The sequence below is a fragment of the Chaetodon trifascialis genome, chromosome 13, assembly GCF_039877785.1.
Source record: "Chaetodon trifascialis isolate fChaTrf1 chromosome 13, fChaTrf1.hap1, whole genome shotgun sequence".
NCBI classification, from domain to species: Eukaryota; Metazoa; Chordata; class Actinopteri; order Chaetodontiformes; family Chaetodontidae; genus Chaetodon; species Chaetodon trifascialis.
In genome coordinates, this window is record NC_092068.1 from 19,994,004 (window position 1) to 20,021,298 (window position 27,295).

The window sequence follows — 27,295 nt, forward strand, 5'->3', positions numbered from 1 at the left end:
CTCATTTAAAAACGTCTTTATTTCACCAACCGGATCCAAGATCATGTTTTCAGACTGGTTTACATTCAGACAACAGGGTGAGACCACATGCTGAGGACAGGAGAGGAGGCAGGTTGGTGTGCATGGGTGCTCTCATACAATCGTCTGCATGGATGTGTATACGTGTTACTTTTCATACAGTCCTCTCTGTATATAGGCATGTGTATGGGTGCTCTCATATGTGTATGTATGTGCGTTTGTATGTGTGTGTTCTCTCTCTCTCTCTCAGACAGTCTTTTGCTCCGTCGCCTCTGGAGCTGTTGAGGCAGAGGCTGACTCCTCCTGGGTTTTGTCTAATCCTTGGCTGCCGCCTCGGTCACCTGACTGCGCGCCATCTTTCACGGTGATGCTGGCGTTGGAATAGGTTGCGTCTATACTCTCATATGGCTCGGATGTCCACTGAGAAAGAGGGGAAGACAGAGGAAGCACATTAGAGCAATAGTCTTTGCTAAAACCTCTGTTCTATAGCAAATTTTCAGACATGCAATGGAGGTATAAATGCCATGTGACATTTTTCAGGCACTTTAAGTCTGAAGCTGCACCAGTGACCCCTAGAGGCTGCAGTGTTTATTACACCTCACAATTAAAAGTGGTGGATGGAATACATTATACTATATTGTTATACTTGGACATTCATAGAGCATTTTACCAGCAGTAGGGCTAAAAATGTTTTGTCCTGAGGGTTAATCGCCACATTCAGCCTTCAGACAGCACTGTGTACAAACAGGCAGGGTCTTTGCATGTCCACCTGCTGATCTGTCCTCTACCTGCGTGGCCCTGCTGCTGGACCTGTGTGAGGGCCCCATAGCGATGTTGACGCTGGACGAGGACTGCGTATCAGTAGTGTTGCCCCCTTCGGCAGCGGACAGCCCAGAGATCACCAGGCCACTGGAGAAACTACGCTTCCCAAACAGCAGGCTGAGAGTGGACGAAGACGAGGAGACCTGGGCGAACGCACCACAGATGAAGAAAATGCAGTTTTTGCAGTACAATAAATGCTAACATGGTACACAAATATACTCATGCACAAACACAAACAATTATCAATATCAGGCACAGATTTGGCTACTTGGAACTATTTGGCATGTAAGAGGAGCTGCACATGTTCCAGATACTTTTTAAAGTATAAGTGGGTTTACGTCAAAACTTGGATGTACGTGTATGAGAGCTCCCTTATTTCTGTGTCTGCTCAGTTCCCAGCTGTAGTTTTTGTTTGTTTGTTCTAAATTGATTATAAAAATATATTATATGCAACAAGCTCATACCTGGCTGGAGCGCTGCTGATGCTGCGCTGCCTGGAGCTGCGAGCTGATCCCACCAGCTCCTGAGAGACGAGGGACCTGAGGACAGAGAGAGACCCTCTTATTGCTTTATTCTCTTATTAAATAAAACAGCAACAACTGAGTAGGCTGCCTGTGTGTGTGTGTGTGTGTGTGTGTGTGTGTGTGTGTGTGTGTGTGTGTGTGTGTGTGTGTGTGTGTGTGTGTGTGTGTACCTGGGAGAAAATAGAGGCTATGGACGTGTTAAAAGACAGCTGACTGTTAGACAGACGCTGGACGAGCCCGTGGTTGGAGCCTGAGTCCAGGATGGGCCCTGATTGGCTGCTGACGGGGGGACGCTGACTCTGAGGCTGAACTGACCGACTGCGGTACTCTCTCCTGGCTGCAGAAACACACACATGAACACACACAGAAATACATATGTTTTCAATTGAATAGGAAAATAAAAGCACATTAACCACATGATGAGGCACTGCGGTGTGTGTGCGTGTGTGTATTTTGCCCATGTATCTAACTCACAAGGTGGTGACCACAGTTTATTATTAGCAGTTTATTTTGGAATTAAGACTTGATTTTATGATTATTGTCTGAATTAGGTTCTGGTTAAAAATACAGTCAGGGACTAAGGAGTCAATCTAGTCTAGATTTTCCTCAAGGACAGTGAAACACACGCTTGTGTGTGCGTTAGTGTGTACCTGCGTTGTGGTGTCTGTGGCTGTGTGTCGTCCTGGCTCTGTGCTGGTAGAGGCTCAGGCTGTTGGATGTGACGGAGGACGGGCGGTTGTGGCTCAGCGAGGACGAACCACCGGCGCCGCAGTCCACGTCTTCCATGTTTACACCACTGTTACAGCTGGTCAGGTTGTCCTTACGCACCCTGCAGAACACACACACACACACACACACACACACACACACACGCACACACGCACAGAGCTGTGATTTATTTATTCATGTCTGCATCAGTGCAAGGGACACAAACTGGCAACGTGCCATAAAAAATGCATCAAGCCTTGACTATTCCAGCTGGTTAAGCACACACACACACACACACACACACACACACACACACACACACACACACACACACAAACTCACACTCAGCGAGAGAGGGAGATGTTACGTAACTGTGTGAGCATATGTGACACACACTACTGCAGTCTTCCTCTTGAATTAGTTAAGTGTGTTCTGGCTGACGAGGCGCGACCAGTCTCCTTTGCTCCTCGGCTACTCAGGGAAATTAAGATAACACCTTGGAATCAAGGCCGATGGAACAGGATTAGCAATCTAATCTAATCTAATCTAATCTAAAAGGAAAACTCAGCAAGCTAAGAAGCTTAAGAGAGAATCATACACACACGCGTGTGCACACCATTAGCTGACCTGCAGAGGTTAATGCACAGCCTGTACATTAAGATATGCTGAAGGTGATGTATGAAAGAGGGATTGAGGAGGAAAGAGAGAACAGAGGGAGATGGGAAGTTCACTCAAGCGTCCCTGTACATGTATTTAAGACTGCATTAAGTTGTTTTCCCCCAGTGACCTGCACTGAGTCAATACCTGTAAATCCACAGAGAAGCACTCACTCAGCAGACAGCCGGCGCGTTACACTGCAGTTTGCACATTATCCAGAGTGATTTACACCAAATTCAACCAGCTGAGTCAGTGAACACCACGAAGTCACCATCACCTCATTACAGTTTATTCTCTCTTGCTCATCATCCTAACCCTAATGTTGCTCTTTAATGGCTTAGACAGTCTGTTGAGGAGGCAAAGAGGAAGTCTCAACTGAGGTGTCGGTAACCGTTTTTTGAATATGTAGAAATAGTAATTTATTCTCAACTGACCGCAACCATTTCGAGCAAAGCCAGGAGCGAATGACGTCCAGGCTTAAAGCTCCTCCTCCAATGCTGCGGAGCGTACGGTGCGTTCCTGCATACGATGTCGTTAATGGTGACACGTACCTAAAAAATAATTAAATAAATGTCAGCGACAAGGGATACCGGCAAACAGACAAGACTGTAAAATTAAATACTACAGTCAACACAGTAAGTAGAAGATTTTTAAAGCATTTTTATTACTAAGAACTTTAAATTCAATCCTAAAACCTTGTGATGTTAGTGTCGTGCTCTACACATCTGGTCTTGATGATGTGGCAGCACAGCAATGAATGACACCTACATGGGGTAGCCCAGCGGCTGGTCGCAGGACGAGTTGACCATGTTCCTCAGCGCTTGCTTTGAGTTCTGGATGCTGCCACGTTCCGGGTTTCGGTTCCGTAAAAACACCAGCTCCTGCTGCTGGCCCGCCCACAGGCCTCGCACGCACTCCTTATTGATCTGCAGAGAGAGGTTTCACTTTCTGCACCAGCATCTTCTGACTCTGTGTTATGGCCTATTTCCACTGACACCCTCAGCCGTCTTACCTTGATGACCTTGAAGCTGAGGTGGCGTTTGTACAGCATGATGATCTTGTACTCGTCCGTGCCGTCATCGATCATGTGTCTCAGCGTGAGCAGCGTGTCGCGGCTGGACAGCACCGCCTTACGCCAGGCAGGGTCACTCTCGTGGCAGATGACCAGGCTGCTGCGGTAGTTCGTGATGGCTTCGTACAAGATGGATGCCTCCTCAGTCTCCTCCAGACAGGTGAAGTGATCCTGAAAGGGCAGCAGAGGCATGATGGAGGACTGGAGAATTAGTTTGACTTTCCACCACCACCACCACCACCACAGATATTATTACAACCTCTACATGATTTAACATCTATTCATAGAAGAGCAGAATTTGTGAAAATGTTCTTTGAACTGTACTTAAAAACAAAAATTTGGATAGCAGGAGAGGAAACATCAGCACAAAGACACACAGAAGCACAGCAGACTTTACCTGATGCAGTTTGAGGCTCATTCTGACTGCAGGAGCCACCACCTTCTGCAGGAGGTCCAGATCAGCGAAAACCCACTCGTCTTTGGTGGCGATGCGGAAATCGCCTTTAAACAGGGTGTTGAAACCGTACAGAAATGATTCCAGACTTCGTGGTGGAGGGCAGAGGTTTGTGAGGGAAAAGGGGATAAAACACAAAGAGAGAAAGAAGTATTTTTGGAATATAAACTCCACAAAGACAGAACACCATGAGAGCAGTGACTGATGGACATGGCTGTAGCTTTAGCTGCTGATGCCCCCTTCTGGGCTATCTGTCAAACTGCAGGTGAAATGTATTTTCTGCACAATTGCAACCAGTCAAATTGTCCAGTTCTGTGTAATGTTTGCATTTATATGAATAACATCCATCCATCCATCCATTTTCTATACCGACTATCCCTTTCGAGGTTGCGGGGGGGCTGGAGCCTATCCCAGCTGCGCCAGCAGAGCCTATCAAAGAGGCGGGGTACACCCTGAACCGGTTGCCAGTCGATTGCAGGGCAACATATATAGACACACAACCATTCACGCTCACACTCACACCTAAGGACAATTTAGAGTCTCCAATCAACCTAATGAGCATGTTTTTGGTCTGTGGGAGGAAGCCGGAGTGCCCAGAGAGAACCCACGCATGCACGGGAAGAACATGCAAACTTCACACAGAAAGGCCCTGCCGACCCGGGGATCGAACCTGTGAGGCACGCGCACTACCTGCTGTGACACTGTGCCGCCCATGAATAACATGAAGGCAAGTTTTTATCCTGAGTGTAGAAGCAACACACTTATTGATAGACAAGCTAGATTACATTTTACTGTATTTTAGAAGAATTAACTGTGTCACAATTTCTGTGTTGTATTGTTATTTTCCAGGTGTTTCTTCATCATATTTCAGTGGTTTTTAATTATTCATTTTTCATGAATCAGTTCTACATTAAATTCAGGTGAAATAAACTCATTTTTTCAATGAATCCCAAAATCACAAATGTGCCTCAGAAAGCTTTACAATCTGTAAAATATCAAAATCACTTTTAACATATGACTCAGTCCAGAGAGTGATTGATGACAATTCATGAATCTGTTTAAGTGTCTGGTTTGGTTTACCTGTTGGACATGTTGTGTGACGCCGTGCCGAGGGATCTCCTCCCCAGGACGGAGAGAGCGTAACACAGAGTCACCAAAGGAGAGTCTTCATCACTGTCCACAGGCTGGACACAAACCAGACAAAGACAGACATGACGGGTTGCCTCATAGGACAAAGACAAGTCCAGATCTGCATTTATGATGACAGAATGTTTCACTATTTTCCAACAACTTAAAGACTAAATCAATAATGAAAAATAATTCTGAGTTGCAGCCGTGATAAGCAGTGATAGAAAATCCCTCAGATGCTCATAAAGACATCTGATAGAATAATATCAAAGTACCGTCTCCATCTTCCCAGCACAGTACTGGATCCACTCCAGGTAGACGTTGCAGAAGCTGGCGCGCGTCACCCCCTGCAGGCAGTGCACGTAGTCTTCATCAATCTTCACGCTGAAGACCTGAGGGTCGCGCTCGATGTGGTGCCACTTGGTGTAGGACTGCAGCGCCTCCTGCACGGCGGTGTCCTTGAGCCAGGTGGACAGTTTGGGGGAGTGGATCAGGTAGTAGATGATACTCTGAGAGGAGATAAATGTGTGTGAGTTTTAGCTGCTGACCACATCTGGAGTCACTACTGGCAAGCTGCCATTTGCCATCATGGTTAATGCATAAGATACTTTATCTTTAACTGTTTAACCTTTTGGCCGGCAAATCTTTCAGGACCCTTTAAGACAAATTGAATATTCAATTTTCAGTCCGCTGAAGAAAAGGTGATTGAATATGTCAAAGTTTATGCATTATTAAAGCGGCACAAAGCACCTTTCCATACTAATAATTCTTAATATCAGCATAATAATATATCAGCTTAAATACAGGGTCTCAGCGGATCGTGTACTGTAATAATACTGAGTCCAGGTTTCTCTGGAGCGAGTCGTCACATGCTGATGTTTAGTTTGGTTATGTCCTGGCATCTGCACTAAAACCAGAAAATTGAACTTCACTTCCAGGTTAAAAAACAAGACTTCTTTCCACCTTCCACAGATGAAACGAACCTTCAGGTAGTAGGTGATGAGAAGCTTTCGGAGATCGTACACTTGCAGCATCGTGGCGGCATTGTTCTCACTGATGCTGTAACCCTCCAGCAGGTACTTGGTGGCCATCACCTCCCAGGCCAGCCAGCGCAGGTTGAAGGCCGCATTGCAGGACAGCATGTGGGGCAAGTGACCCGGCTCGCAGCAGCAGCACGCATCGTCTTCCTCCACGCCCTCAGTGATGGCCTCCACTTCTCGCTGCTGGCAGTACGTACCTGAGAGATGGAGGTGATCAGTCAGGCGGCGAGTTAGCTTATCGTCCATTCAGAGCGAAGGATGGAAAGCAGGTGGTCGAACTGTACCTCTGAACTCCAGACCCCTCAGCTGGAAAGTCACCAACCCGTTGCCGATCTCGATGAGGTGGACCAGGGCGTTGAGGTAGTCAGAAGCCAGAATGAAGCAGTCTCCGGCGCTGTAGTTGCCCCATCGGCCCAGCATGAGGTCACCACAGAGTGAATGCTGCAGCGAGCGAGTCAGGTACTCGTAAAAGATGGAGTTTAGGTTGCTATCGTCACACCCTGGGACAGAAGGACAGTGGGAAATCAGACAGTCAAGAAAAGGCAAAGGTGGTGCAAAGTTTGGCTGCTTCCTGATCCTAAACTTCATTTGGACCTTTTTGTGCTCACACTGACATAATGATCAAATATCTAAATTAATTTCCTCATATACAACTCGGTGATATGACAGGAAATGTAAAAAAAAAAAAAAGCCTGTAACTGATGTAAATTAGAAAGAGCTCACCTGTCTCCTTGTCCACTTGGGACACCAGTCTGCTGTTAGAGTTGTCAATTCTCTTTGTGCTGCAAGGGACAGGAGACAAAAACCATTATGCTGTGACTGTCAAAGTCAGAAGGGAACATTCATGCTGTGGTGATAAAGCATTCCTCAGTGTCTGTCAAGTAAAGCTGATTGAATAAAATGTTGCAGCTGATAGGACAACAGCTCACATGTCATTATGTGTCAATCAAAACCTTTAAAATGGACCCAAAACAGGCTGAAAGCTGCTCCTACAGACAATACATCAGCTTGAGATGCTCTGTGGACTGTATTACCGGTGTAAAATATAAAAATGAACACCTCCACAGCTGCTGACACACTTGAAACTAAATATTTTAGGACTATTCTATTGTCTTAGTTGTTGTCCACGTTGTTTATTTTTTTGTTGTCTTGGTGTTCACACCGACAACCTGCTGCCAAAAAGCACCGAGCTCTGACTCCAGCAGGGGCGATGCTTCAGCTCTCATACAGACGACTAAATATAATCACAGGCTGCTTCTTGTCAAATCTCTGCAGTTTGCACAACAAAGCTGCAGGATTATTTTTGGAGTGCTTTCAGCGAGCTGAAGTGCAACCTCTCTCACATCAATAAGTAAGAGGGAACAGAGGGGTTTGGTTGTGTAAGGGTGAGGAGGAGGGCGTCTATCTGCTAATCTGCCTCGCTCAGCTCAAAAGGATGGGTTTGATTTCTCAGAAAAACACACACTCGCAATGTTGATCTTGATGTTACAATGATTAAACTGTATAAAAAAAGTCATTACTCTAATATTTTCCAACTTCTCTATCATGGCTGTAGGTATTTATACTGAGTATTTACAGCAGGGCGGTGTATATGGGACTGATTGTAAATAAACTGCAGTGCCCATGCTCACAGTAATGAAGGGACACAGCAGCCAGTGCAGCAGTGTGGCTCACTGATGTGTTTTTAATAGTTTATGGACAACAGTGGAGCTCAATGCTACATCAGCCTGGCTAACAGCACTTGTTAGTACGACTAACTCATTGCCTCACTTGTAGTTTCGCTCCCAGAACTTGATGGGCCGCGGATAGGAGGAAATGAAGATGGCGCTGCCCAGGAAAGGAGCCAGCGGGGTGTAGAAGACGGTGGTGAGCAGAGTCTGCAGCAGCAGCATGGCTGAGTCTGAACGCACACACGCCAGTCAAGGAAACAACAGCAGGCAGTGATGCACCCTCCATCAGACACACACACACACAAATGTCTTGGCGAAAGGATACGAGGCACAGCAAACGGCTGAGCGAAGGCGTGGAACGCGCTGCCCCAGGCGATCTGCCAGGGAGCGATGTAAACCAGGATGAAATGGAGCTTCAGCAACAGCTCGCGCATCTGGAACAACACAGTCAGTCAAAGAACCTTTGAAACATTGTGAAATGAAGTGATATCTATTACATTCCTCCATGTCAATATCAGTATCAATATTAATAAGCCCTCTGCGGTCAAATGCCAGCATATAAAGTTCATTTACTCCATTCAAACACAACAAAAGGTTCAGTTCAGTTGAAAATGATCATGTATTCCTTCAGAAACATCTCAGTTTGTGTCTGTTGTGCTGGTCAACACACACAGATGTTGCTTTCAATCAGCTCACAATGGCAGACAGTTGTCATTAAGGCGTCCAAGGCTGAGACATCCTGACTTCTAGTCCTTAACACGGGTCAAACCTCAAAAATGCTGGATCCTATAATTCCCACAATGTAGCATCATTGTGTTGGTGTCTGTATGTGTTCGTCATGGTGTGTGTCTGACTGTATCTACCTTTGACATACTGGCTTACACACACCCATCCTCGAACCCCGCGGTCTCACCTTGTGGAAGACAATCGACATGATGAAGAAGTCCAGCAGGAAGCTCTCGGAGGCGTGCGGGCAGTCGAAGTGGAAAAAGACGAGAGTGAAGAGCAGAGTGAGGAACTGGAAGCTGGGGTCGCAGAAGGATGACCGCAGGAGTTTCAGTCCAGCAACAGTCGTCAGGAGAACGTCACAGCTGGAGGCACAAACAAGAGCTCAGACCGCAGATTGGACAGGAAGCTCGCCACACACACTCTGATGGACAGGCACTGCACATATACTGTAGAGACATTAGGGCTGAACGATTCATCGAAATATCATTGAAACTGCTTACTTTTCGTTACTTTTATGTTTCTTTCCGTCTGTCTGTCAAAATAATAGCAAGATAATGCTTTTTTGCATATCGTTCAGCCCTTACAGAAATGATACGAGTTTGTGGTTCCACTCACTGGATTCCCAGTTTCTTGCGGTGACTGAGGGCGAAGCCATCATTAGTGAGCGCGCTCAGCACGATGGCGGGGTACACCACGTACTTCTCAAAGCACAGGAGCCCCACGTACAGTCGCTCAAACCACATCAGAACAGCGTCCTCTGCAAGGCAAGCAAGAACAACGAAACCGCTTGCTGACATGCTCACAATAGCAATGCTAACGTGCTGATGCTGATCAGGTGTTATTTAATACCATGTTCACTATCTTAGTTTAGTACGTTAGCATGCTAATGTTTGCTTATTAGCACAACAAATTTGGGTTATTTCGCTGGATAAGTGAAAACTTGTTGACTTGTTGGTGGTGCTACAGGAAAATTAATGGAGTCATGAGAGTCATTAGGACTCCTCCTGTGGGCATCATGAATATCTGCACCAAATTTCATGGTAATCCATAAAATAGTTGTTGACATCAGTCTGGATCATGCTATCATATCTAAAAATCATGGCCACCCCTGTCAAATCAACATTACTGTTTAGGATTATATCTGGATCCAGATGCAGACTGAGCATTTCTAAACATTGTCTATTATCCAAATAAGACATTTAGAGAGCTGTTTGAGCCTGGATTTTGTGTGTGCTCTAGTTAGTGATTTCTCTCTGATCCAGGGATTAATCATTATTGTCAGACAACTCTGGAATATACATAGTCAGCATGCTGACCTCTGGGTTCAAACTGGTGGTACTCCTTGGTCTTGAGGACCGGATGTGAGATCCACAGCCAAGGGTGATGCTTCCTCAGCTGGGGGATCAGATAATGGGTTACAAATCCCACCGTCCCCGCCAGAGCGTACAGCACGATGGTCACAAAGGGCTGGAGACAAGTTGGTATATGATGAAACACTGAGCATGTGATCAAAAGTCAAATTCAGCGTACTGAAAGAGGACAGGACAGAGCATCTCACCCTGAGAGACAGAAACACGGTACTCGCAGTGATGGCGAAGGTTAGGATGTAGGCAACAGAGCACACAACTACGTCCGACAGCAGAATCTCCTTCTGCAGAGCACAAGAGGGAGGGAGAGCTGCGGTCATTAATAATCCACGCTGAATGGAAACGCACGCGTTTTGTCCGGCTCATTTAGGTGTGAGATTATTTCTGTCTAATCATTCTGAGCCTTCAGTTTCTGGAGATCAAAGACGCTGCAGCTTGAGTTTCACAATCCTCATTAATGCTATAAAAGGCGGCGGGAGGCTTGTTTTCTCCGGTGCACAATTCCCTGTAATCACACACAATGATCGACAGCAAACATTGTTTTATTATCTGGCATGCGACGCTGCCTTTAAGACTCTCATACAGTGTGAATGAACACAACTCAGGTGCACAGTGTGGATGAGTATCGATTTTATGATGATAATTAGCGTGAGCTGAAATGAGCTAATATAGCTCTGGGCTGCTGCAATTTAAAACAATAGAAGACTGTTTGATTAATGCTTAGAGGGGTAAACCTAACACTGGAGATGTGCGTTTATGCTTTCACAGAGCAGAAATTATGCACAGTGGCTGATAGAAACCTGAACCTGAACTCTTCATCTCCCACTAAAAACATTGCTGATCAAATAAAACTACACTGTATGAGTTTATTTCTGTATAATGATGTTTAGTTACCATAGAGCTCTGCAGTTTCTCAGGCAGAGGGTCTTTACTGTCTGAGTCTTCCTCCTCCTCTTCCTCACTCTCAACGAAAGTGGGCATTATCTTTGACTTAATCAGAGATCTGTAAATGAAAATGTGCAAAATGAGAGGATCTAATTGGCTTTTTTTTTTTTGTTACAAATCCTAAAGCAATGGAAAACGGAAAAAACTTCAACAATTTTTTTTAACTAAATTCCTTCTTTACCTCAAAAGCACACCGAATTTAGGTTTTCAGTGTAAAATACTTCAGATTTCATGGGCAAAAATGACAAATATTGTTTGTGAAGCTTATTTTCAGCATGGGTGAAAATTACTCAAGACATAATAAACACTTTTCACCTGAAGCAGAGCACAAACACCCACCATCTGCTCTCATTTCCCCACCTCGAATTCAGCTAATCTTTCATTCAGAAACTGTTACAGAGCTGTTACTCACAGCAGCACGGACGGGTCACTGCTCTGTCGGCTGAGGTGGTAGGAAAAGACCACCAACAGGCCACAGAAACCAGAGAACAGAGCTGGGGTGTGCTGCTCGTCCCACGGCTCCTGTAAGCACACACAGACGCAGGTGAACCGGCGCCATCATGCACCTTTAAAACCAGAATCTCCTGCTTTTGGATCTTGGTTTAAAGCTTCTTCCCACAGCTGCAATCTTGTGACCACTTTTAAAGGATAACAAGCAACACTTTCACTGCAGCTCTGCTTTGCTCCATCAATGAACTCCCTGGCTGCACACTATTTATAACTGAGCTCCCCATCTTCTATTCCTATAGCCACGAGGATGACCATGAGCACAAACTCAAAAAAAAAGAGAAGTGAAAGGGAGAAAGGGCTGTACTCGCGTTTCCTTCCTGAGCTCTGTGTTGTTTTACATCCAGTTAATTTGTACCTTGAGAGCTCCGAAGCAGAAACCGTAGAGCAGAGACAGAGCGATCAGACTGCGTAGGATGCTGTAGATTGCAGAGATGAGACTCGTAGCAGCTGAGATACACAAATTAGAGGGTGAAAATACATGAGGAACGAAGGCAAGCATGTACTGAAGTCTTGGCATTGAAAGCATGTCTTCACAATTAGCTTAAAACTATGAGTTTCATAGATAAACACACAATCTTCTGCAAATGTATGAACAATTTTGGGCCTTTCACATGAGAAATTTTTGTAATTTCTCTCAGCTCATCTCACTGGGCTCAGTCGGAGAAAGATCATGTCTCATATTTCCATGCACCAATCAGGATTTAGCAACTCTTGAATCAAAATCTGATGATGATTGATCACTGCCAATCAAATCTCATCAAACCACACCCACGCAGACCTGACCAAGCGGGTTGTCTGAGCTTTTGAATGTTAAACTCTTAATGAATAATAACTAAAGATGCTTTCACCTGAATATTTGATGTTAGCTATTGGAGAAATACTCAAAGATTTAAAGCATAAATACATATTAAACAGATTATACAGACAGGCATCAAACCAAAGGCATAAATCCACTGATGCACCCAGAAATGACGAATTAGGGTAAAAACTGAAAAATAATATTAACATCCATCTAGGATCTGGATGTGTGAACACAAACATCACTGGAATCAAAAGATTATAAACAGTTTTGCCAACCTGTCCCTCCAAAAACGTGCATGTCAATCTGCTCCAGCAGGTAGATGGTGAAGGTGTTGATCTGAGGGAAAAGGCCCACCAGGAAGGTGATTGGGAAGCAGTAGGTGAAACCTGTTTTATGCATTAAACAAAAAGACAAATTATTGTTTTGAAATGCGGACAAATGTATGCTAACAGCTGCAAGATGGTCTGAAACAAAGCTCCACTTGACTGGTAATTGTCCTTACCCACGAGCAGGTCTCGTATGAAGTGCAGTGCGTCGTGGCAGACGATGGTGACTCCGTACAGGGTGGAGATGGGCAGGTCCTTCCTCCTCAGCAGCTGCTCCAGCAGCCAGATCAGAGCACAGAAGATGCAGAAGTAGGCCGCTCGGCTGTAGGCCACCAGCTGGTTGTGACCCTGGAGACGCACACATGCACACGCACACGCACACGCACAGCTTAGGATATTTGATGAAACAGCAGAGCTTCTAACACAGCAATTCAATATGTGATTAACTGCAAGACAATTACAGACACTGCTGTACAGCTGGGTCATAATCGGTTGAATCCATCTTTATGTGTTTTCATAGTAACGTGACAATTTTGCTGGTGCATCAGTCAAAACACAGCAAAATTCTGAAGATGGAAAAGGGAACTTCATGTTCATGACATCATATCCAAAGACTGACAAATGTGCATCAGTAAAGAGAAACAACCAACCAACAGCAGCATCATGAATGTATGAATTTCCCAAATATTGGTAATTAACACGCAACCAATGCGACTGTTTTGAGAAGTTTGCTTTGTCTTTGCTTTGTAATATTTCCTCAGTAACAAAGGAACATTAAACTCACGTGTGTTGGTGAAGCTGCATCTGGTTGAACACTCTGGAAAACAAAACCACAGGAGACAATATCGAACCACCATTTGTGCATAAACTTGGAAACAATTGAAAACAGTACAGTGACTTCTTCAGCAGAGAGGAAGTGAGTGCGAGCGAACGGGAACTGACAGGTCTGAGGTCAGTTTGACTTTTCGTCTGCGTTAGGTCACCATGGCACACACGGTGAGCTCATTCCTCAATTCAAGGTGTGAGGTTCAAGGGTCTATTTCTTTATTTTTTTTTTTTACCTTCAGTAAGGAGTACTGGCAGCTGGCGATGACCAGGCAGAACTGGAAAACCCAGAAGTCCTTGAAGCAGCCGTGGTTGAGAAGCACAAAACCCAGGAAAGAAACCAGGAAGGCCATGAAGACTGCAACTAGATTCTCCAGAACGTCCTGGTTTCTAGACCAAAAAACAGCAGAAAGTGGTGCATTCAGGCGCTTACAGGACATCATGAAGTGACATTCCTGATGCTCGTTTTCTTCTGTATTTAAAAGGACAGACTGATATTAAGGGTCTGAACTGCTGTTCAACGGACAGGACGCTGATCAAACTGGAAAAAATGAAACATGAAAGGACTAAAATGACCAGAAATTAAGTGATTTTGATGGATTTGTTGTAAGATGTACTGAAGGATTTTTAAGTCCAACACTGTTTTAGATTTAAAGAGACAACAAATATCCAGTCAATGGCATTCTTGTGGGTGAAAAACAACACAATAATGTGTATGATGTTTGATTTCTGGACTTCCAAATGTGTGGGAGCGATGATGGAAGGAGTCTGCAGGCAGTGTCTTTGTGTATTACCTGTCCAAAAGGGCAAGGAGGGTGAGTCGGTCATACAAAATGTTGATCCACTTCCCGGGAAAAAGTTTGAGCTTGTAATAAATCTTCCTGGTGGGTTTCTCCTGAGTGGAAGTCTCCGATGACTCGTCCAAAGAGTCCTCTTCCTGACGCACAAACACAAATCATTTGTACTGACATGAATTCAACTGCAGCAATACAGGAAACAAAAAGAGTTTCCCATGTAGGATAATTCAAAACCCGGTCAGGATGATTATAAGTACACAGAAGGCAGAGCGGTGCATGAATGATTCAGCGGCGAGTCTGTGTTGTTTCAGCTTCAGCGACTGATCCGGGCAGCTTATGTCACCCCTGCTGGTCTGCATCCAGCAGCCATGTAGACTAATGCAGGACTGATCATTTAGAGACTGATTCAAACAGCAGCAATGACTCATATTTTTTCTGTCATACAGTTTGACGGGAAGAAAACACTAATCTGATTTACCACTTGGTTGATTATCATTTATGTCACCCTCTGGGAACTCGCCGCCGTGGCAAAACTTCACCCACCAGCTCTGACGTGAACGCGCAGAGATGCAAAGTGAAAAAAAGAAATCAGCATTTTTATTTCCTGAGATTAAAATCTGCATTTTTTTTAATTTAAGTGCAAATTTAACAATTTTTAAAAACTGCATGGACATTTGTGTGTGAATTAATTCGTGGATCCAGAAAGAGTAGTCGCTACTTCGGTCGTGACTAATGGGGATGCAATAAACAAAGATAAATGTATTATTTATTGATTAATTGCAATTCTTCAAAGTGAAGTTATTCACCTTTTTTTAATTCAACCTTTTCATTTTATGGGTTAATTTATTAATTAGTTAAATCTGTTATTAATCCCTGTTTTTTTCTTGGTAAATACATTTACATCATGTGGATCCTTGAGGTCTAACAAACGCATTTTAAGTGTTTATGCTTTCGTACAACGTTTGAAAAAAACGACTCATTGAAGAATTTGAAACCTCCATTGTTTACATCCCTGCTTGCTTGCTGACAGTCTTCTTGTTCACCCCCTTTGTTGGCACATTGCTGCACTTCTTGGCACGCTACCACCACCAACTGTCGATCGGTGAAACAGAGACATGGCTATCATGTCTCCTGCATGTGCAAAAAACCCACAGGGTTCTGATAAATAACAGCTTTGCAGCCATTTGGAAACCCCTGACTCCATACTTCCATGCATATTTATAACCTTATAAACAAACATACATGCTGTTGTCCCGTCTTTAGTCTTAGCAAATCAGGTTTAGCAACACATAGAGGCTAATGGTTTGCAGGATGAGAAAGAAAAGGATGGACACCTGGAAGATCTCGGGGTGCGTCCTTCGTGGTCGGAGCCTGTGCGCGGGGATGATGCGTCGCTGGAAAGGGCAGTCAGCGTGACCGCCCCCCAGGCCGTCCTGGCACTCTGAGTTTGAAGAGGTCGACAGCAGGTCGCTGAAGATGAACACACATAGAACAGGCTTATTTCAATATGCAGAATAAACCTGATAACACAGGCAGTGGGAGATCATTCAAATGGACAATAAGGTAAGATGGAGGAGAACATGCAGGTTGACAAAGCAGGAAAAGGAAGAACAGGAAATGGAAAAAAGGTAGAAAAGAGAAGTTGTTGTAGGTAAAGGAAGAGGTGAAACGAGAGGGAGGTAAAGATTTGACAGCAGTACCACATGTTGCCAGTGATGAGCTCTGCTCCGAGCGGCAGGTTGAGAGCTCTCTCTGCGTACAGCTTACGAGGTCTGTCTCCTGGTGGGACAAACAGACAGTTCCTCTACGGATAAGCGCTGCGCAATGACTGACATGCAGCTGATGAGAAGTTAAATTCATTATGAGGGATTTATTCTTTTTTTTTTTTTAGCATTACAGACAGACATCCGGGACTGAACTATGACTGAACAGCTGAACATCTTGGAGGCGTTCCAGAAAACCGTCATTTAATCTACCAGCTTTTTGAGCTGTTTCAAAAGTGAAGCCATCAGCTGCTGGCAGAGCCTCCTGCGCTTACTGTGTATTTGTTCAAAAGATCAGAACATTATCAGACCGTCCCAGCACAAACAGAGTCCTCAGACTTGCTTACTGTGGACAGTATGAAAGGTGTAGGCCTCTTCTTTGTTTGTAGCCTCTGGCCTGCAGATGACCTGCAGCATGGAGCTCTCTGACTGAGAGGTTTGTGAAGGCAGGGAATCATAGTCTGGATCCTTCTCTCTGTCCGTCTGTGGACTGCAGACAGGAGACACAATCAGCTGGAGACCCTGGAAGTCTTTAAGTCCATAAGTGTGTATATAATATATGTTTGTGTGAGAGTGAATTCAACTGTGTGCATATTTTTAGTGGAGCATGTGAGTGCAGAGGCATGTGTACCTGTCAGGGGAGACTATTGGGATTTGCGTGGGCGGTAAAGCCTGTAGTGTGTCGGTCGGCAGACTGGTGGGTGGTTTGGGCCTCTCCGGTTTGTTGTCTGTGTTGGTCTCTGTTATCGTCTGGTCTGGTCTGGACGTCGCCGTCAAATTCTCTGCAAGCAGGTCAAATTGAAATGCTTTTTGGTTAAATTCACAGAGATTAGTTTTTATACCCTTTTTATGCCTTGAAATCTGCGCTAATCAACATTTTTTTGTAAGAAGTGGAATGAACAGAGAGGAAGTGAGTGGGAACGAACAGGAACTGGCGAGTCTGAGGTCAGTGCTAATTTTTGTCTGCATCAGGTCACCATGGCACACCGTCAGCCCATTCCTCAATTCAAGGTGGACTGGTGGAATGAACTGCTCATAGTGATGAGCCCACAGAGAATTATCTCCTGCCTGAGGTTCACTTTCATTGTCTCTCAGGTCATTGTTTCTTGTGTCTTGTTTTTAAAGCTCCCAACTTTTCTGTTTTGGTGCAGCCTCATCTCTCTCAAGCACACAGGAGCTTTTAAGCAAGAGGCAAATATTTCTCTCGGGAGTTGGTGGAGACCAAAAATAGAGCTACAAGGAGGTTGAAAACTGGACTTCATCAGTGACCAGAGACATAACTCCAAATGAGTAAATTGGGAACTGTTTACTATCATGATAACTATATTGGCTAAACTATTAGCTTCATAAGGCAGTGCTGTGTTAATGCAGGTTTAATTAGTGGAAAATCATCTTTTCAAAAATGCAATAAAATGACATAAAGCCCATTAGCTGTGCTGCTTTCGTTGACCAAAGAGGTTTCCATTAACTGAGTAACATTAGCACCCTAGTAGGCTGCAGGGCTAAAAACACCCCAATAATGTGAACTGAACAGTTGTTAAGATAAATGTATTCTAATAACATATCTAGATTAGTATTAGTATGGACCTTTAACCTTACATACTGGGTGTGACCAGGCACCAACACAAGTAATTTATTGCAACTCATAAATCGATGCTGACACTGCACTCGTGTATGCACTTATGAATAAACGTCTGCATTAACTCTGACCACATAAAACATGCAGATGACGGAGGTGGAGGCAAAGGAACAAACCGTCTTGCTGAGATTCACCTTCCTCCGCAGCTCCCACTTCCTCTTTGCGTTCTGCCCCCTCGTCTTCCTGTGTGCTGGCCCCTCCCGCTCTGGTACTGAGGGACCCCAGCAGGGATACAAACTCCAAGAAGTTGGATTCATTGGGAATCTGGCCCTCCTTCGCTTCCAGATCTGACTTGGAACTGGTCATGGTGGTCTGAGAAAGAGACACATGTTTCTATGTATGCGTGGACAGATGGATGGGGACAACTAGAATAAACATACAAAAATAGAAACAGAGCTAAACTGCCAACATACTGTGTTATGTGAGCGGTCTGAAAGCAGCACGGCATCTTTCCCACTGTCCATGCTCAGCCCACGGATGTGAGTCCTTCCCCCGGGCCCATAGCGGGCCAAAGCTGGCGGCAGACGCAGGAAACCTTGTGAATCCACATTATGATCCAGGGGATCCGTGTCATCTGGGTGGGAGTGGACATCGATACCCGATGAGCTGTTATCATTAGTCAGCTGTGGGCTCGGTGTGTTGTCATTAGTCTGCAGACCAACAAGCTCCTGGTCTGGATCAGGACACTCCAGAGTGGTGAACTCAGAACTGGTTGTTTCTCTACACAGGTGAAACTCTTCACTTTGGCTTGTCGTCCGTTTCAGGGTGGGGTCGTCCTCTGAGCCTGTCACTCCTTCTGCCTCTTCCACCTCCTGCTTCTCCTCCTCAGGGGAGTCGAAGGTGATGACGGGGATCTTGATGTGACACTCTCCTGCATCCTTCTGAGCCTTGTAGAACACACAAAAAGGTCTCTCACACACACTGTATTGTCCAACTGTAAAATCTAAACACTACAAAATACCCTGTGGGCTGGCATTTAGGGGGTCAGGCCCTCCCTGGGTGACCTCTGTACCCCCCCTGCTGCATCTTGTCCCCTCCCTCCAGGTGCTGCCTGACAATAATTACATAATTTGTTGTTATTAGTAGGTGCAGTTAATGGCATAGTAATCCAATATTTACAAATTAAATAAAGTCTGGAACTCAGCATGATACAATTTGCCAGAACCAGCCAGCAGAGACCCTCAAGAGCCCGCTGTGTAATTCAGTCTGTTGCTTCATTGATTTGGACTGGGCGTGTTTTGCAGAAATGTTACTTGGTTATTGCCTTCTTTTATTTTTATTACAATTATATATCTGTAAGGCTCTAGGCTACAGTCAACATGTGTAGGAGGCATAGATTTGATAGCACAATTCAAAGCACTGATTTATTGTGCCTCCCGCTTCCCGATAATCCTCCCGCAGGCCCTGATAACAACACAATCTCACCACGAGCAGCAGTCACAGAGACACGAGCTTCAACATCAGGATAGCTGTGCCAATTTCGGCTGCAAGGCTACTATGAGTACTCATTTTAGACTCAACACAACAGTGTGGGCTGATTTGAAGGCAGATATCTCAAACACCGTACCAAGTGCATTACAAAGACATCTGGACTATTTAATGATGCAAATTCTTCCATTCATCAAGTCTGCGAGTGGGCTCATGGGGACTTCGCATACACTGCAAGAGTCCATGGCAATGAAAAGGAACACCCGTTATTGAAAATACAGACCATACTTCAAGCCTATCAAACCCCACTGATCTGCTGGAGGGTCAAAGATTACAAACTCACACTGTGCTGCGAGACAAATGCACAGAAATGTATGAAGACTGTAGTTAAGATCCTTTTTACTTAAGTTAATTAACAGAAATGTGAATATGTGTGAAGAACATTTATATCGATGGAATGACTGAGCTGTAAAAACACTCTTAAAACTTGGGTTTTAAAAATCTGACTCAATGTAAACATTACACATAGGGATGTGCCATATGACAGCCATAAAGCTGAGTCCAAAATGATTCTGACCTGCGCATTCTCCAGAAGGCTCTGCTTGACGCTCTCCTCCAGCTGAGCAGCAGTCTGAGGGTCACAGCTCATGGTGATGATGATCTTGACCGTGTCGCTGTCGTCCAGGTGAGCCGAGACGGGTCCGGGGCCGGAGCTGTCCACCAGAACCACTTCGATCTCATCGGAGCAGTACGTCTCCTCCACCGGCTCAGCCTGAGCAGCAACACAAGAGACAGACGGAGGGAAGAGATTTAATCATGACCAGCAAAATCAATTCAAATTCAAGCCTCCCAAACAGAACAACTTGCTCCTGTTTCTATATCAGTGAGGTCTACCTGTGCAGGGGGTTCAGGGACGTCGACAAAATCCTCCTGGCGGTCCTGAGGAGCCTCCAGTGAGTTATTGTTGGCATCTGGGGGCTCTTTTTGCTCCTCGCTCTCCTCCTCGCTCTCATCCTCACTTCCCTTGGAGGGAGGCAGACCTTCATCAGCTGTTTCCATGTCTGCCGCTTCTTTATCCTCGCAGTCTTTCTCCTCCTCTATTCTCTCCTGCTCTTTCTCTGAGTCTTTCTCTGTTGTCCGTTCCTGCTCTGATTGCTCTCTGCCCGTCCCCGTCAGAGAGCTCTGAATGTCCACTCTTTCTTTCACAGCAACCGTTTCAGCTATTTCTACATCCATTTTCCCCGTCCCATTAGCAGATCCAGGCCGCATCTCTTCTCTTTCAGCTCGGGATGGGGGCCTCTGCTGGGCCTGCAGCAGGGGGGCGGCCTGGTCGGGATTAGGGCTGGAGAGGTCATCTGGAGAAGGCTCTGGGCTTGGGTGCAGGCCTCCCTCCACAGGCCTCGCCTCTGCAGCACTGTCACTCTGTCCTGGAATGAAATGAAATACAAATTGTTGATTTAAATTGTGATATTAATAAAACTTCTCTAATTTTAAAATTCCTGCCATGGAAATTTTGCAGTCTCTAACGTGGCAGCAGCAGCAACAACACACAAGATTCACACTCATTATCTTTTGCAGTGTTTGCCAGCAGACCAATCGTACTGCTATTAAAAGAGACAGAGACGCTTTTGTTCCAATCATGCAAGCACCCATTTAATGCAATATGGACAATATTTGCTATTTATATCCTTGTTTTCAAAAGCCTGACTTTGTTCTGACTAATCACCAGTGCATTAGGTCATACGTTTACTGGAAGCAGTCAGCTGGTCTTGTTGGCTGGCTGCTAGTTCTGCGCTTTGTCTGAGCTCATTTACAACAATGATGTGTTTGCAGAAAAGGAAGTTGTCTAAGGAGACATCAAGTGCATTAGGGAAGAGGAACAGCGCTGGTTTCCAGGTCAGGCTGATTCTGACAATAAACGACACAGAACACTTGTTTCCCCAAATTGCATACAAGGCCTCAGCAGCTGCAGTAATAAGAGGTTAATTGATGATGTGGTGGTTAAATGTTGTGCTGCAGCTTCTACATCCTGCCTTCTTTATGCCATACTGTCATTTTTAGCATCCCACAGAATCACCAGGAGGTCACCTTTCTCGGTAAAAACTGCTTCATGTTCATTTGTTTCATCTTGGCGTCCGGCTGATGGAAATATTTCTGCAGTTTACAAAAAACGCCAGCAGCCAAATTTAACAAACGTCAAATTCAGCATGTAATCCAATGTTTGAAATTCAAATAAATCAATGAAATACAAAATGCATCCAGGTGTTTCTCCCACACTTTAAGCCATAGTATTTGCATGTGTTTCCGTCCTCATTACCTCTGATCCAGAACCAGATCCTTTCCTGATCAACCTCAGCTCTCTTCTGAATAAATGGTGAACCTTGCGGCAGCTCAGAAGCTCATTATGTGTTATTCCCTCATCTCGGCTAAAGCCATTAACGCTCACATATCACAAGAAAACTGCTGTATCAAGCTTAAAATGTGGCGAGGCAATTAATACCCCACATTTAGAGAAGATTTGGTACGCTTCAAAATACAAGCTCTCTCGATCTGATCCCCTAATTAAGTGCCTCAAAGCTTGAAATTAGAAGACTTCATTTTACACCTTTGTAATATTTTAATTGGGTGGGTGAGAGTGATATAGAGGGATTATCTAAGATCTTTTTTCCATTATCTTTATGTATACTTTCCTAACAGATCTGTTGGCTGTGTAATTGCTAAGCAGACTAACAGCTGAGCCGTTATCTGTCTGTGAAGCAAGCTGCATGAAAATATGTTCAAAGAAATGTTTGAATTCACTCTGAGCAAACATTCAGCCAGACAAGCTCAGACCTTCTATCCCTGCGTTAAAAGATGCATTACATTACACATCTGTACCTCTTTTCTATGTAATGTAACCAGACACACTGACTTCCAGAGTGCAGCTGCTTAATAACGAATCTCACAAGAAATAAAATGAGCTAATTATTTTGAAATGGAACATGCAGTCTCGTTCGCAATTAGGTGTTAGGTCGGTTAAATTTGCTCTTAGGTCAGTGCAATAGTCTGACTGTTAGTTAGATCTTAGCTATCAGAGTCTGTCTTTGTGAAAGTGTGAGGGACAAATCATATGATGTTATTCATATTCCTACTCATCGTGCATCCGTGATGCCTCGCGCTCTGCACAGAATCATCTGCATTTCTTATGTTTCTCCGCTCATTTACCCTGATTTTTCCTTAAATAGCAACCCATCTGTATCTAAGTCAAACCCAGACAAAGATCAGCATTACCTTCCATCGTCTTCACCCCCTCGTCTGACTTCGAGCAGTCCTGCACGCAGCAGAATTCAGAGACACGTGATTAAAATTAGGGCTGAATGTAGGTCGACTCTGTGTGTTCATGTTGGCGGACGTCCATCTTCTAATAGTCACTCACCACCCCAATCAGTCCTGGGTCGGTTTCAGTCTGTTTCACTGTCACCTGGATCACCGGACTGGGACGCTTCCGAGCCAACATCGTCATGGCAACACTGTCTGGGACTGTACTGCTCTTCCTATTGGACAAAGAGACAGTAGTAGTAGTAATAACAATAATAATAGTAATAAACATAAGTTATACAGCACAAAAACAAAGTAACCTAGATAAGACAGATAAAATGAGTATAAGGCCAAAGGACAAGAGCACAGAGGAAGTAAAGATAATAAAATGAATAAGATGAAATAAATAGGAATAAAAACATATGTCAAGCAGAGAATTTAAATGTCCATGCATGGATACTCATTTCAGAAGAAATCACCTGACATTCATTTTCAGCGTCTCATGCTTTGAACAGTGAAATAAGCTGATGTACAGTGATGTAGAAGCACTAAAAATAATTCAGGACTTGCTCCGCCATCTCCCTACAGGCACCTCAGAGATTAAAAAGGAATTAAAAGACACGCAGTCATACAGGGAACAGGAAGTGATGTCTCTTCTTTTAGTAGTCTCCAGGCAGATCGAGTGTGTCAGAGCGGAGTGGCCGACCGGAGATCGCTGACCTCCCCTCATTAGCTCTCTCATTCACCAACGCTGGACGGAGTCTTTGAAATGAAGTGGAACGAGTCCGTATCCCACTCTGAGACACTTGATCACGAAACCAATCAGATCTCAAAGAAACAGGGGACTGGGAAAAACAGACACATAGACGGAGAAGGAGGAGGCTAAAAGCAGTAATAAAAAGAGGATCTCGAGCGCAGTGAGACTTAGTTCAGCTGCGTTATTCTAAACGGAGGTCTCGGGCCTAAATGGACAATTTCATATTAATAATTGAGCTGTAGATTATGGATTTAGCCCTGTGGCCTCGATTTTGGAATGACTGACCTCGCAAGGGAGCATCTACAGGCACACGGAGGAAATTTCTATATATTGACTACCTTTCTGAATGGCCTCCAATACACCCATGCAGGTGAGATCTGATCTGTAGTCCTGTGCAGGGATTTTTTAAACTCCTTCAAAGTAATCCAGGATTATGAGTGTGGGGGGGGGGGGGGGGGGGGGGGGGGGGGTTCACCTGATGCTGGCGGGCAGGCAGGAGTCCGAGGCATTGCTTTTCTTCTCCGGAGCCTTGCTGAGGTCAGAGAGGCTGCTGCGGACCACCGCCTCGCCCTCGTCGAACATCAGGTGCAGCCGATAGTTGGCCAGCTTGATGAGGATGAAGAAGACAGTGATGGAGGTGCAGTAGATGCTCAACGCCATGGTGGTAGGGGGCAAAGCCTGTGGAGAGGAGAGGCAGAGAGTCGGCATATTTAAATTGACAGAATTGAGAATTGAGTTAATGCTTCACGCTGCAGCAGCCGGAAAAGCACCAACTATCTCTTCTCATCTGTGTGTAGATGAAATTCTGCAAAATTTAAAGCTTATGTGGTCACACAGCCAACACAGTCTCCGCTGAGCGCATCACAGGCTCAGTGAACCAGAAGATCTCATTTGATTAACTGGTGGATTAATGAAGTTTATTGATCCCCAGGGGAGGAATGGCCCATAGTAAAGAACAGGAAGATTAAAGACAAAGAATCGGCATCATGCTGACACGTGAGTCTATCTGGTTTGAGAGTTCTTGCTGTGTTGAAAACAGACTCTCATTAAAGTCTGCAAATTCCCAGACTACATCTGCAGCCCAGTGTCATTTGTGCTCCTATTTGACTGTTCCTCTGCTTTCTGCCATCATTTACCTTTGCGTTGTGTGCGACCTTCAGATAAAATGCTAATAAACTTGAAATTTGAAACATCTCTCCCAGAAAGTGTGTGTTGTTTTCGCGGGGGTGGGTGTTTTCAAACAGACTGTGAAAACTGTCTGCAACAACATTTTAGTATAGCTTCAGTGGCAAAGCTCTCAAACGCCTGAGCTGTCACTCTCACAGCAGAATCTGGTACTTTGCATTACTAACGCTCATTCATGGACGGCTCATTTTAAGGGTTAGACACACAGTTAGCCCTGGTTCATTGTATTGAAACTGAGCAGCAGATGTGTGTGTGAGTGCGTGTGCGTGTGTGTGTGTGTGGAGGAATCACATCATCTGCAATATATAATATCTAAAGTGGACGACGCTGTTGCCATTATCATCTATTCATTTCAAGAAGTGTGAGACTTGACTGTGTGTCATCATTCGTATTTCATCACAGCTAAGGTCAAGGCGTTTGACCTACAGCAGCAACTCTTCTTTCATGCCACCAGCCTGCTGTATGAGTATGTCCATAATAGAGGTTTTTCTTCCTCCACCTCTACTCTATCTCCACGGACATGCAGGGTAAAACGGCTGTAATTAATCCCATGTGGAAGTCCCCCAGTCAGTGTAGAAATGCAGCGTGTGCTGCGCCTATTTCAAAGGCCATGACATGAAAATGTGAGTGAACAACACTTTCACGCCTGCTGACTCTCCCACTGCCACATCCAGGAGCAGCCATGCGTTCCGTCACCGCATGCAAGGAAAAAAATACTGCGACAGTGCTGTTTTCTCTGGCCTAGTGTTTCCCTCAGTGGCACCCAGACAATGAAAGATGTTCTTCCAGCGCGTTTATCAGAGAAAGGATAAACGGGCGCGTGACAAAAAAGGGGGGAAACCCGTTACCTACGGACACCGTGCGCACCTCACAACCCCTCTGCGGCCTTGAACGTCATGTTCCCACATAAAGACACTCACCAGATGGAGAGACAGGGGCAACATCAGGAGAAATATCCACAGATAGAGGTGGCAGGAGTTGTTGAATTTGTTCTGGTCCGGGTCGTGGTACCAGCCCCCAGTCAGGGATGCCCAGACTCCCTGACGCAGGGTCTGCACGACCTGCGAGCCCATCTCTCCTCCGGTCTCCTCCTCTCCGCTCAGGTTGGACGGACGGATGATGCCGCTGCTGCTAGGCTACAATGAAATGATCTCCTCTAACGCATGCTACGCTACTGTCTCTACGCCTCCATGTTGGGGCGATACAGCACGTCTTCTGAGCCTCCTCTTTCATGCCTCATCGGTCTTCCTCGGTGTCGTCCTCTCGCCTGCCTTTTCCCATCCCAATGTCGATTCGTCCATTGCTGCTGCCGCGGTCCTCATCTCGTCCTGGTCGTCTCTCTCCTTCTCCCTCTCCTCTCTAGCTGCCTGTACAGATGCGCAGCTCTGACCGCTTCCCCTCCCTTCCCACTCTCCCCCTCTGCCTCCCCTCCCTCTCCATCCTTTCCTATTATACGATTCCCACCTTCAATGTTTATGTGAGCAGGAACGCAACCAAGCGGTGTGCAGGCTGTACAATACAGGTCATACAATCAAGCTGCACTGCATGTGTTGAGCTTGCAATCCGATGTATGCATGTATACAGTATTTATCGTCAATGTACACCTGGAGGTAATGTAGCTATGTGTGCATATGTAGTGCGCATTTACATAGGTGATATGGTCCATATTATAATAATTATTATTAGTGTTATTATTATTCTTATTATAGACCTATATATAGTTATATATTTTTTAAAAAAAAAAACGTTTTTTTAGAATTGTTGTCATTGTCTGAATGCATGTAACTGTGTATCTTCGTGTACATTTCTTCTTGGCATTGTGTGGAAGTACACTGAGAACCACTTGACACCGTCGTCAATTTCCTTGTGTGCCTAAATACGCGGCCAAACAGCGACTGTAGGTGCAGGTGGTGCTAGTAATATTTTCACAATAATAATAATCGCCCTCACATGGCTCGTGTCTGGAAAGGAGTACGTGTGTATGTGTGTGTCATCCTATATGGTTCACTATTCCCATAATTTCCCTGAAGGCGCGCTCTCCTCACACATTCCTATAGTAGCTCCTCCCTCCTCCCCCTACACTGCCACGACCGTCACGTGTCATAGAATTCACCAATCAGAGGGCACCACAGCCAGCAGCGAGCGCAGCAGCAGCGTCCCCCTATCCTCGGCGCAGCCACTGCTGGGTCCGACTTCGTCTGGCGACAACGGCAATGGGGGGGTTGTTTTGATTAAAGTTTAAGGAATTTTTTTTTCCCCTCACGTTTTTTATTCCGACATCGTTGCTGTGAAACCCAGGATGCTTGATGTGCTTTCTACGTGCTCGACCGTCGGTTGTTCTTCACGTCCCCGAAGGAGAAACAAAGTTGGGAATAACCGATCTTAAAGCTGAGAAGAGCAACTTTTCCAACTGCTTTGCCAGTCAACGGGCTGACCTATGCTAAGCTAGCCCGCTAGCCAGTGCAGTTGAAATTCCTGTTAAAAGTCCACTAACGAGCAGGCGAACTCTACGTTACATTTTATGACACGGTGACTAAATGAGATGTGGTGGCGACTTTGAAAGAGAAACCTTTCCCTCGGAGCCTGACTTTACTTTATCGCAGTGGACGCTGCAGGTGCACCTCTTGCGGCACCTGCGAAAACTTGGTAACTTAGCTGCATCGGTGGAGAGCTAACTTTAGCCTCTTCGCATTAGCATGAAGCAGAGGAATTGTTGACTAACGTTAATGTGTCTCTTGTATCTGAGATTATTTAAATGTTTTGATTTAAGGCAGTTATTTCTAACTCTATATTCTTATTTAACCGTCAGCCCATAAAGTGGTGACATTAGCT

At 45.1% G+C, this 27,295-nt stretch overlaps 1 protein-coding gene across 1 annotated transcript; it reads right to left on the reverse strand.

The window, feature by feature from the left end:
- On the reverse strand, positions 1-25,981 carry pcnx2 (pecanex 2). The gene is made up of 40 exons (XM_070977182.1): positions 25,384-25,981; positions 23,754-23,956; positions 22,640-22,757; positions 22,495-22,534; positions 20,119-20,651; positions 19,802-19,996; positions 18,210-18,683; positions 17,931-18,108; positions 16,789-16,939; positions 16,505-16,647; positions 16,095-16,173; positions 15,729-15,864; positions 14,392-14,534; positions 13,834-13,987; positions 13,557-13,589; positions 12,949-13,120; positions 12,722-12,832; positions 12,000-12,091; positions 11,547-11,656; positions 11,084-11,192; positions 10,381-10,473; positions 10,139-10,289; positions 9,438-9,579; positions 9,007-9,184; positions 8,419-8,527; positions 8,194-8,323; positions 7,147-7,205; positions 6,708-6,923; positions 6,367-6,620; positions 5,659-5,892; positions 5,336-5,439; positions 4,199-4,343; positions 3,742-3,972; positions 3,498-3,655; positions 3,164-3,280; positions 2,015-2,193; positions 1,535-1,701; positions 1,305-1,379; positions 807-983; positions 1-438 (listed from the first exon to the last, which is right to left on the reverse strand). The coding sequence occupies exons 1-40, from the start codon at positions 25,534-25,536 to the stop codon at positions 265-267; spliced, it is 6,420 nt and encodes a 2,139-aa protein (XP_070833283.1). The 5' UTR covers positions 25,537-25,981; the 3' UTR covers positions 1-264.
- Positions 25,982-27,295: the final 1,314 nt, after the last annotated feature.